We start from the raw sequence: 12,511 nt of genomic DNA on the forward strand, positions 1-12,511 counted from the left end.
CCTAACAGAATAGACTTCAGCCTGTTAAAATGTATTCTTTCTCCACCGCTGCGGTTTTACTGAGACAAACCGGGGACTTAGCTACAAATAATACAGGAACAGGAAACAATGATGCCTTGGCTGTCTTTGAGGCTTGTGTCAGGCACATCCTCATCTGTAACTCACACGTACTGTCAAAGACTCACCACCACCACACACACACACCACACACACACACGAACACCCACCCACCACCACAAACACCACACCACACACACACACACACACACGCAAAAACCAAAACAACTATACTGGGCCTGCGGACAGATGGAGAGAAAACGGGACCTAAACTAGGCCCTCTTGTAGGACGATGTGGGAAAAATAGTCCAATGTAAGACACAATGTGTTCCTTTTCTTTCACTACAGTATATCAGAGTAGATCCAATCTAAGGATGTTTCCTACTGTAGGACTTCTCAATGCCAGAGGGAGACAGATGATAGGATGAGAGGACTAGTGATGCGACAGGAACATCAGCTACACTACGTGGGCCAATTAGTAGAATTGGAGAGCTGGGGACAGCCCCTGTGTGTGTGTGTGTGTGTGTAGTTTCCATCGCGTGCAGAATATCCTGGCCCCTCGCTCGAACATAACATGGCCTAATCATGGTGAGTTGAGGGAGAAACGGGGAGTGATGGGACACGCGCTCAGACACCACTTGTTCATAACCTCATGGCAGAGGAGGTAGAGGCTAGTTGTGAGCCCTGTGCTGTGTTCTTATGGAGCTGCCAAACTGTCTGTGCTGTGCCCAGTCCCCTCCACACCTCTACTTTCCGTTGTTCACACACTGTACCCAAACAACACCCACCCTCCCCCTGTGTGTGGAGTGTTAGCCTCGTCAAATAGGTTGTGTGTCACGCGTCAGAATCTGCATTAAACACCTGGGTCTGCCTCCCTGCACTAACGATGATTGGACGACCAGTCGAGTCAGACACCTCCCGCAGGAAATATTGACAGGAGTGGTGGCTGGAAAGGAGGTGGAGTGTGTACTACTGTTGCCAGTCAGATAGATATGCAGACTTACTAGTGGGTCAAATCACACCATATTCCCTCTATGGGCCCTGGTCAAAAGTAGTGCACCTAGAAAGAGGGCTATTTGGGACACAAGCTAGAAGAACATGGGAGCAAACATTCAAAGAACCGAGGCAACCAACCAACCTGAGGCAAACCATAACATGCTTTCCTTTCCACCCCCTCAACAATTTGCTTTAAACAGTCATGAGGGCTTTTTTTCATTCTGTAGGAAGAGACCCTGCCTTGAACCTTAAAGAAAGCATAACATTTACAACTACGGTAAGGGGCGATGAGGTGGAGGACGGGGATGGGGGTTGAGACAGTCGGCCCTTCAGACCAGCAGCTCTGTGGGCTGTCTGCAGGTTTAAGTACTGCCAGGGCTTGAGAAAGGAGGATGGAGAGGAGGGAGGATGCGTATTCCTGTCACTGTGGAAATACACCCCCGCGAGTATAAACAGACAGGCTCTCAGCAGGCAGGAAATGATTCAGAGAGATCAGACGGAGAGAGGGATGAAGGAGGAGGTGGAGGCTGGCACTAGGCCGGAGTTGGCGCTAGGCCGGGCAGGTTGGCGCTAGGCCGAGGGTACGGGGATAAATTAACATGGAGGCTGTTTGGCTAGGATGCCGTGCCAAAGTAAACTACAGTCCGGCCACTCCAGTGTAAGATGTTATTATACTGTTGGGGTTGTCTTTGAAAAGACAACATTTGTTCTCTAGGTTGCTATGACAGGTCTGTAATGACTTGAAGACAACAGCAGGTGTGTGTGTGCTGGTGTGTGTGTGTGTTTGATGTGGTGGGTGTGTTGTGTGTGTGGGTGAAGAGACTTATACCCCCTCGCTGGGTGTACATTCTGAGCTGTTTTTGTTCAATATGGCCAGACAGAACATGAAAATATGAAACTATCAACCTATCCTATCAACCTCAGCTTAAAAGGATCTGCTTAAAGCTACAAATATATCTAAATAACTCCTGCTGCTCTCACAAAAATACATGGAGAGATAAATAAATGAGGACATATGTCTTCTGTCCCAAATACGAGGGTCAGAAAGGGGTTGGAAGTTATCTGGTTCATTGCTAAGTTTGTCTCTTCAAGTCATTCTCCCCCTCAAGCTAAAAATCAGGACTCCATTTTGATTGAATGGATTTTCCTGTTTGCTGGCTACCTGCACACAGTGGAATTTCAAATTCCTAAATTTATGTCAGGAGCCATTTTGGATCAAGTATGTTCTCTTGTTTACCAGCTGCCTGGTCTATTCTCCTCAATCATTCACCCGAGCTTAAATCTGGATCCATTTTGGATTTAATGCTAGTTTCAGTGAGTTTCATGTTAGCCAGTTTCCTGGTCCAGACTGAATTTTACCTCAAACTCAGCGTGTTTGTGGATGTCCTCGGCTCTCTGTCGGCTCAGGATGAACTCAGCCTCATTGGCCACCCGCACCAGGTGGTCCTTCATGGTGTGGCTCAGTAGCCTGAGAGAGAGGAAGGACAGAGGAAGAYATTTCACACCATCAACAGAACTGTATCAATTTGTAATCTGTGGAGAAAAAATGATTACTGATTTGAATAATTGAATTATGTTTGGATTAAGATGTAATAAAACTGGTGGAAGACATACAAAGAAATATGATTATTTAGTAGGTGATCAAACAAAGTTAATTAATTGACTAGTAGGTGATAGGTTGAAACCTGTTCAATCAGGTTTTTATACACCATAAAACCTGCACAAACAAGCTCTCACAATGTGCTACAATATGAGTGCTGCAGTCCCTGAACATGGAAGACCTCCCCTTTAATAACCGTATAACATCCATAAAATGGAAGACATCCCCTTTAATAACCGTATAACATCCATAAAATGGAAGACCTCCCCTTTAATAACCGTATAACATCCATAAAAATAGGAAAATTAAGCATGCAAAATGAGCAGGAAATGTGATTAGGACAAGACACACACACACACACACACACACACACACACACACATGAAATCCCTTTAACTGGGACCTAACATGCGCTAATTGATTTGTTAATGATATGCATCTGACACAGGGGGAACCTTTGCTCCTGTTACTACATATGTAGCCAATCCACCCCCTTCCTCTTATCTAAGCTAATAAAACGTGTGTGTGTGTGTGTGTGTGTGTGTGTGTGTGTGTGTGTGTGTGTGTGTGTCTGTGTGTGCATGTGCATGTGTGTGTATAGGGGCCAGAGAGGCCACTCACTGGCCCCAGAGGTCAGGCCTGTGCAAAGTGGAACAATAACAGGCTAGGGGCCGGGCCTGGGGCCTGTAACCCAAGCCTGCTGTTTCAGAGCAGGGCAGCGGGGGAGCGGAGGTGCCTGGGCCTCTGTAGCCTGCTCAAACCCCGGCCCTGGCCGGCAGCCATCAATAACCTCAACACTCTTCTTATGACGGCCTTACTCTACACTCTTTCACACACAGGCAGGCACACACACGAGATAAAAACCATGTACAGACACACACGAGCATAATACACCCACAAATATAGTACGTGCGCACACTTTGACAAACACACATACTTCTCACACCCAAACCTCTCACCTCCCTACACACATCTCTCTCACACCGTCTCTCACACACACACACTCGTCTCTACACACCACAGCCTCCACACACCTCCTTCACAACCAGCACTCAAACAACACCAACAAGCAACTCACCACAGCACACGTCCACCCACAACCTCACACCACCTCACACACACACAGTCACAACCCACGACCACAACAACCTCACAACACACCTACACACATCACCACTACACACCGGCACATACACCCTGCAACATACACACCTATCACATCTCACACCACACATCTCCATCACACACACACACACACACACTCACTACACACTAGAACACACACCCCACACACACCTACACACCTAACACACACATCAACAACCATAACACACTCACACAGCAATCACACTACAGTAACACACACATCACACACAACTCACACACAGTACCACACACTACAACCACACTACACACATTAACACCTGCACACAACACTCACAGCACACAGCTCACGACACACACAGCTCACACATCCACCCTGCACATCACACACAGCGCGTCACACACACACACGCTCACAGCACACACACCTAAACAACATCTCACACAGTGCCCTCACGACACACCTCACACACGCCACCTCGTCAAGATCACGGCACGGCTTGTGCAACTACAGTTCGGCTTACGCCAGTCTGGCAGGTGGTGGTGGGGTGGGGTGTTGTTGAGGCGGGTGGGGTCGTTGTGTGAAGGTACAGGCGCTTTGCTGTTTACGGCTGTCCTGCGGGTCTCACAGGTTGGTTTGTGTTGCGGGTTTGGGGTTGTTGTTGTGCGAACGGTGGGGGTGTGTGGAGGGTGGGTGTGTGTTGGAGGTGGGTGGGTGTGTGAGAGGTGAGGTGTGGTTGTTGGGCGAAGGTGGGTGTGATGTTGAGCGGGTGGGTGGTGTTGTGGGTGGGGGGTGTTGTGGGGTGGGGTGGTGGGGTGGGTTGTGGTGTGGGGTGGGTGTTGTGTGGGGAGGTTGGGTTGTGTTGACCGGGTTGGGGGGTGTGTGTGAGGGTCGGCGGTGTCGTGTGAACGTGCGTTTCGCAGGGCTGGTGAAGTCGTGCTGAAGTGTGTAGGAGGTGAGGGTAGGTGGTTGTCGAGCAGGCTGGGTGGGTGGTGGTGTGAGTGAAGGTGGTGTGTGTGAGAGGTGGGTGTGTAGTGAGGTAGGTGGGTGTGTGTGAGAGGTGGGTTGTGTGTGAAGAGGTGGGTGTGAGTGGGTGAGGTGTGGGTGTGTGCGAGTGGGTGGTGTGAGCGAAGGATGGTGGGTGTGTGGAGAGGTGGGCACCGATGTGTTGTGTGAGGAGGGTAGAGATAGATACGGAGAGCGCTCGCGCAGATCGGATGCGATGCCCGAACGGGTCCTCGGGAGTGTAGGCATTTCGGCGACGTCTCACACACGCTTCGCCCACGCGTCACTGACATCGGGTAAGGCGCACTCGGTTACACGCTAGTCGTTCGCCGCCGTCTTTGCCACTTTACCATTCTCTCACACGAACAGCCAATTTCTCTCTCGGACACACTATCGCGGGCACGCTGCTTCACGGTCGAACCCACCGTCTTGCAGGCTCTTACGGACGCGGACTCTCGCATCTTAGGTTCACCCACCTGGTCTTCTCGCACACACGCAGACCTCAATTACAGCTTTGACTTCACACCGGTCTCCCAGCCACCCACCTCTCACACGGACACCCACCTCTCACGGACAACACTCCGGACCTCTCACTACAGTTGACACCCCACCTCTCAACAGCACACCCACTCGTTCACATCACACTCCGGAGCCTCTTCAGCAGGCACACCATCTCTTCACACAACATTCTGCACACTCTTCGACTACACCCACCTCTCACACACACCCCCCTGCTCATCAACACTCCACTTTCGGTCCACAGCAATGCATCCGTCGACTTCTGGTGCATCAGCTAGGTGGTTGGGTTGTGTGTCACGCTCCACTGGTCACCAGGGCCGGCGGGTGTGGAGAGTGTGGTGGGCCCACCCACCTTGGCAACAGCACCCCACCTCGGTCACACGCGAGTTGTGTATGTGAGTTTTGTTGTGTGAGGTGTGTGTCGTGAAGGCACGTTGTGTCTCAAGCACTAGTGAGGTTGTGTGTGTGAGGTGTGTGATGGTGAGGTGTGTGTGTGAGTAGTTGTGTGTGTGTGTGTGTTGTCGGGGTGTGTGTGTGTGGGTGTGTGTGTGAGGTGGTGATCGTGAGAGGTGTGTGTGTGTGGTTGTGTGAGAAGAGCGTGTGTGTGTGCTGCAGCACGAGAGCTGGCTCAGTGTGAGAGAGATGTGGTGTGGAGGGGAGGTGAGCAGGTTTGGTGTGTGATGAAGTATGTTGGTGTTTGTCAAAGTGGGTGCCGACGTAACTATATTTGTGGGGGGTGTGGTATGTATGCCTCACCGATAGATCCCTGATGCTCTCTGTATGCCACAAGTTGGCACGCTATCTCGTTCTTTACACACTCACACCTGCGTCGCTGTTCACGCTGCATCGCAACTCGGCTAGGCGCTCGTCAAACGACACGATCGCCCCATATGAGTCATCAAGGCGATCATTCAAAGGATGAGTGTTGCACAGCGCGGCGTACTGGTCGTCAGAATCGACGAGCCTGGGCACGCAGTGGTCACGGGACAGGCATGCCGTTCTGAGAGCTACAGGAGCGCCAGCACCTGCTCGCTGCCAGCCCAAGCTTGAGCCCTGTCTGGCACCGCTCACCGCATCGTGCGCGTTCATCACACACCGCCACGTCGCGGTCGTTGCACACTACACCCAGCTCCCCACACGCACCCGCACCCGACAGCCCACACCCCAACCACCACAACCCACCACACCACCACACCACTACACTAGCACGGGTGACTACCCCTGTCCACGTCACACCGCACGAGTTTTGACAACACACGCTGTCACACACTGCTTCTAAAATGCAGGGAGTTTGATGTGGGTAGTAGTGTTACAGCCCCCCATTGCAAATCAACAGGCTTTCACTGAGACCCAGTTCTAGATTACAAAGCAGCCTCTCTGGAGTGGATTACAACCTCCTGATCCTCTAATCCTTCCACTTTTCTTCCTCCTCTATCCTACTCCTTCCCTCCTCCTGCTTCTCTTCCACCTCTCCTTCTCGCTCTTAGATTCTCTCCTCCTCCTTTGCCTCCTCCTCTTCCTCTTACTACTTGTGTGTGTGTGTTTGAGGAAGTCAAACACACACACACATTGAGGAAGTCCATCAGTGGATGCATTAACATTATCCTAGATTAGCGTTCGGTAATTCTCCAGCCCGGGGGATCGTTAATGTAAATCCCGGACCTCTAACTCCAAATTGACGGGAGTTGTTTGGTCCCAGGAGTGATATGGGAATGCTGATCCTGGATAGTACGGACAGCAGAAGGGACATGGAGAGGGACAAGGAAGATGGGAGATTTCCCAAGCGTCATGAGGAGTCAGGGATTGCAGTCACCCCTGTCACCCGTCCTCCATCAGTCCCTCCCTCCCTCCGGGACAGGCAGGTATTGACAGAGCCTTGAACTCTATAAGGCTCCCCTCAGTTCCACAGATCCTCTTCACTCCAGTATGGATTTTTCTCTTCAATAGAGGCCCTAATGGTGACCGTGAGGGCCTGGAGCCTCGAGGGCCTGGAGCCTCGAGGGCCAGGGGCCGCGCTATGGATCGGCCAGAGTGGGACATAATGAAGTGGTGATGGTCGGAGTGGGTCGGACGGTGTGTGTCCGCGTGCGTGTCAGAACACGTACCTGCCCTCGTTGACCAGCTCGATGAAGGCCAAGCCTGCGTTCTTCTGGATAGAGTTCTGCCACTCCTGAAACACAAACACTGGGACATTAGCAACACAGAAACCGCATACGGGAACATTAGCAACACAGAAACCTTTTCGTTGATACGGGGATGCATTAAGCAACAACCAGACAATAACGGGGACATTTTTGCACTTTAATCCATAGAAACCATCATATGTTGGGACATTAGCAATTTACAACCAGATAACGACATATTTCGGGGACATTAGCTTTAACAACACGAGAAACACTTACTGTTAGTTTATTTGCTACTATCTATGGTTACACATAAGCCACTGTGATTGGATCAGCATAGTGGTGTTAAATTGTTTGGATTTCTATGTGTGACAAGACAGTGATGTATGGAGAAATAAACGATCATTTTGCCCCTTTGTCGCTCTCTTTCTAGTCAATATTAGTATTGTCTGTATACTCTCTTTAATTGGTTTGTGTTCTGTAGTCGTCGCAGACAAGGCAACGGCCAGTCTTCGCTTGTGTTGTATTGTCAAAAGCAAGCCTTTGGAAGAGCTTCTGTTTCCAGGGTTCGTCAGCGTTTGCCTTGTGAGAGAGATGGATGGATGTAGCGGAGGGAAGTGAAGGCATTATCTGGGTTCAATGATAGCTATCTTCAAACATTTCTTTTCTCCTTTTTGAGCAGTGTTAATGGTTGTCATAGACGGTTGTTCCAGTTGCTTATCAATCTTCAATTCAATTAAACCAACGCCGGCTGAACGCGAGGCGGCCTTGGCGAGCGTGAATTTAAGTTAAATCGGCAATTTATTGTGTCAGCGATAGGAACATATAGACGGTGTTTGTTCGTCTTTTCTCTTCATGTCTCGTGCTCTAGGACAGATGCTTTTCAACACCTCTCTTCCTAGATTTCGCCAACCGTCAAACGTAATATGTAATAGTTCACATCAAGGACCTGGGCATGTGGGGCGGACGTTCAGCTTGTGGCTCTCATCCGTCGTCCTTCCGCCGTTCTTCGCGGGATACGGATAAGAAAACATTCAACCTACGTTTAAAGAAGAGCTAATGCCCTGATAAACCCACCCACACTTCAACACATTGTCATGGAGGGGAGTGGCTGTAAGGTGGGTCAGTAACTGGTCTTTGTTTAATACACTCATGTTAATTCACTAGTTATTTCCTGTGACAGTATACAAACCTGACCCCAAAAATCTTCGCTTTACACACACAGTGGATATACTGTATATCTAACACTACGTTGACTGGTAAAGTTGAACACAAACACACACGGAGAAAGATACATTGTTAAACGCAAAAACAAACAGGGTCCAACTGGTGTTAACAAGTGCGAGGGAGGGGCCAGGGAGTGTGTGTGTGTGTGTGTGTGTGTGTTGTGTGTGTGTGTGTGTGGTGTGTTGGTGTGTGTGTGTGTTGTGACAGGACGTGTCAGTGTCTTTACTCTGCTGTCATATCTCTTCAACTGATAGAGGGAGCTGAAGCTTGGGTGTTTATGAGTGTAAACGTCCTTGGTAAACATGGCAGAGCCCTGGGGGCTGGAAGATAGAGACAGACGAGGCTAGAGGAGAGAGCTCATTTGCCTTAATAGCCAAATCAGACGTGTGGTGTGGTGTGTGTACGTGTACGCGTGCGTGTACGTGTGTGTAAACGTGTGCGTGTGCACGCATGATGATTTTCAACAGACCCAGGCTTTCCACCTTGATAACATGACAAATGAAAAGGCATCAGAACCATCATCGCAGGGCAGAACAGAAACATTGCTGTCCCAATGTTGTACATCCTCACCAGCCTGTGAACCAACTGTAGATTAGTGGGATAAAGAACTTGGGTTATTTAACCATAATTCAGGCAGTTGTTTTGTGTCCGCGTAAGGCCTATTGGCGTTGCTTTCAGACAGTCATAATAAAGTGTGCACAGAGGGAATAGGCCAGTGTGTCTGTGAGGGGAGTAGGAAACAGTGAGTTTGCAGTGAGCCCTGTTTTTGGGCACCAACTGGGGAGGGACAATTTCTCCTAGACTTATCCAATAAGAGCCACGCCATTTTTCGTTTTCTGTTGAAAAAGCATTTTTAAACGTTTTCCGTTGCCTGCCCTAAAGAACATGACTTCAGACCAATGGGCATCAAGGCTGCAATGACGATAGCGCATGAGCCTCGCAGGCCAGCCCTGCAAGCAGTGGGGGGACACGCAATGTATCTATGTTATGCTATGCAGCGCTGCGCAGCGCCGTCCTAGCGGGCCTGAAATAAACACCACAGGAAGTGCAGACATAAACAGGTCTGGCTCTGCTCTCAGGAACAACAAGGAGGAAGGAGAAAGGAGACGTTGTCTCCTGAGACCGGGGAGTTTCCTTACTGCTGCCCTCTGGATTCTTCTGGACTGTTGTAGTGAATGAAGGGATCTTGTTTGATATATTCCAAACAGAGCTCATTATGGACACCACACAGCGTATTTTGATGTAGATGTCATAAGGTGAATGCACCAATTTGTAAGTCGCTCTGGATAAGAGCGTCTGCTAAATGACTTAAATGTAAATGTAAGTTCTGCTGGTGTGAAAATGAAATCTATTTACAGTACAATGGCATGGAGCAGAAGTTAAGTATTTTTTTCAATTGCTTGTGATTAACCAATCCCACTTCACATTACCACAGATCCCCACGAGGCATTCTGAACAGGCACGCCAAGGTCATATAAACAAGACTAATGTCCCCGTTATGAGACAGAAAATGACATTATTGTTGAATTAAAAAAGGTTATGACCCTAATCAGAGGGGTCACACACACCTCATGGTGACAAACGGGAGGCTATCTATCAGACAGCTCTGTGATGGGGTATGGATTTCTTTGGCTGCCCTGGTCAGTGCGGTCAGGCTTTTATGGCTGTGATAAGGGCCATTCCATAACCCCATCCTTACCCTGATGAGAGGATACAAGCAGCCATTTGTGACCTCTCACCTCTGACCTGACAAGATGTTCTACCCCTGGTCCTGTCTCATCGGCACGACCGCCAGTCAATGTGATCCTGATGTTGGAGCATAACCTAGCGTGTGTGTGTTTCCCCAACGTAAGAATCAACAGCAAAGCTCCATTCAAACCAAATGCCATTCTCAATCAGAAGTCAATAAGCCAGTTTCTATGTTTGGTTTATCTCTGATGACTCCATGGCAATGAGTCCACACACGCGCGCAGACACGCACTTCCTCATTACCACTGATTATCCACAATGAAGGTTTAAACTCCACAACTAGAGACAAAACACAGACTTCCCCACAAACTCCTCTTTGAAACGTCAAGCCCGGTCACAACACCACACCAAACCCTGTTAACCCCCCCCCCCCAAAAAAAAAACAGGCTGGGTTCTCCTCACCAAAAATAAACAAGTYGCTTGTGTGTTTCAGTCCCATCAGTCATAATCACAAGTATTTGTTAGTTTTGTAAAGGGGCTGGGGAATATGACTTTACAGGAGACACAGAAAGCATGAATCGTCGTAAGCACTAAGTGTGTACTGTGTGTTTCCTTTCAGCTTTGGAACGAGAACAAAAACAAGTTCAGTACAGTTSTGTCCTAAATGGAACCCTATTCCCTATTTAGTGCACTACTTTTTACCAGGGCCTACGGTGCACAATTTAGGGAATAGGCTGCTATTTGGGACGCCGAGTAGTCTCGTTTTTATAGCTACGCCTTAGAAAATGTACAAATATAAACAAAACATTACTACTGTGTCTCTTTGGTCAGTGGAGGAAACTGAATTACGTCGTGACGTACAGTAACTACGAGAACTGTTAGACATAACATGCCATGCTCTCCTGTTAAGGCTGACAGAGAAACATAACTAATTCATTGTTGTCCATCTGTTTCATGTTTAAGAATGAAAAAGACAGTTTCTTATTCTGTGTCAATAAGCCACAGAAACATGCATTTATAGTAGATGATACTAGTAGATATGACGTGTAAACCACGTGGCGATAAGACGGTTACACAGAAACATGCATTTATAGTAGATGATACTAGTAGATATGAGGTGACGTTGGTGGTTAACCCTTTAAACCACGTGGCGATAAGACGGTTACACAGAAACATGCATTTATAGTAGATGATGTAGATAGACGTTGGTGGTTAACCCTTTAAACCACGTGGCGATAAGACGGTTACACAGAACTGCATTTATGTAGATGATACTAGTAGATATGACGTGACGTTGGTGGTTAACCCTTTAAACCACGTGGCGATAAGACGGTTACACAGAAACATGCATTTATAGTAGATGATACTAGTAGATATGACGTGACGTTGGTGGTTAACCCTTTAAACCACGTGGCGATAAGACGGTTAACACAGAAGCCGTTCAGAATATGAAACATAAATGTTTGTGAAATGACAGAATATTCTAATTTGTATCCAATGTCTCTGACTTGCAAACTTAATAAACATTCCTATTTGATAAGCTTTGTCTACGATGAGAGATCAAAGACATTGTGCAAACAAGATGTATTAATGTCAGAGTCAACAGTTGAATGCTCATTCCACCTATCACCAGTTGCTGAAGGATAAGGAAGTTGACTAGTTCATTGCCTAATCTGGTCGCCGTATCAAAAGGATTTGTGACAGCGAGTGTAGACAAAGTCTAATTGCGGATGTGCACTTCCTCAACAACCCCACATGCGAGTTCTCAGATGCTATCTGTGCTTAAGGAAAACATCTCTCAAAAAAATGGCTTGCTTCCGTGTTTGTGTGCTCACATTCACACCTAAAAGACTCATATTTATCTTGCAGAAAAGCCTAGATGAAATAATGATCTGGGTTGAGGAGTGATTAGTATTTAATGGTGGTGATTGAGAATAGTGGACATTACTAATAAGACACTCATATAGGTCATTTCTAGATAAACAATTCAGGCAAACACTAGTTGAACTCACCCCAAAACATTATCAATGCTGAATGATGTTCTCACCATCCATAATAAACCTGCACTAATCCAGTGTAACAGCTGATAATATGGTTCATTGTAGAGCTCCAGTGATCCTACCCTTCCAGTTCACCTGTTTAACAGATGGACACCTCTCCTCTAGTCAATGGCCAGATCAGCAGACATCG

General features: G+C 48.0%; 1 protein-coding gene across 1 annotated transcript in view; it reads right to left on the reverse strand.

The window, feature by feature from the left end:
• Positions 1-12,511, reverse strand: part of LOC111958301 (lipopolysaccharide-responsive and beige-like anchor protein) — a 226,055-nt gene that overhangs the window by 52,502 nt on the left and 161,042 nt on the right. Inside the window, 2 exon segments of the mRNA XM_070437145.1 lie at positions 2,413-2,521; positions 7,388-7,453. Of these exon segments, the coding sequence (XP_070293246.1) occupies positions 2,413-2,521; positions 7,388-7,453 (175 nt within the window).

The sequence above is a fragment of the Salvelinus sp. IW2-2015 genome, linkage group LG34 (genome assembly GCF_002910315.2).
Source record: "Salvelinus sp. IW2-2015 linkage group LG34, ASM291031v2, whole genome shotgun sequence".
NCBI lineage: Eukaryota > Metazoa > Chordata > Actinopteri > Salmoniformes > Salmonidae > Salvelinus > Salvelinus sp. IW2-2015.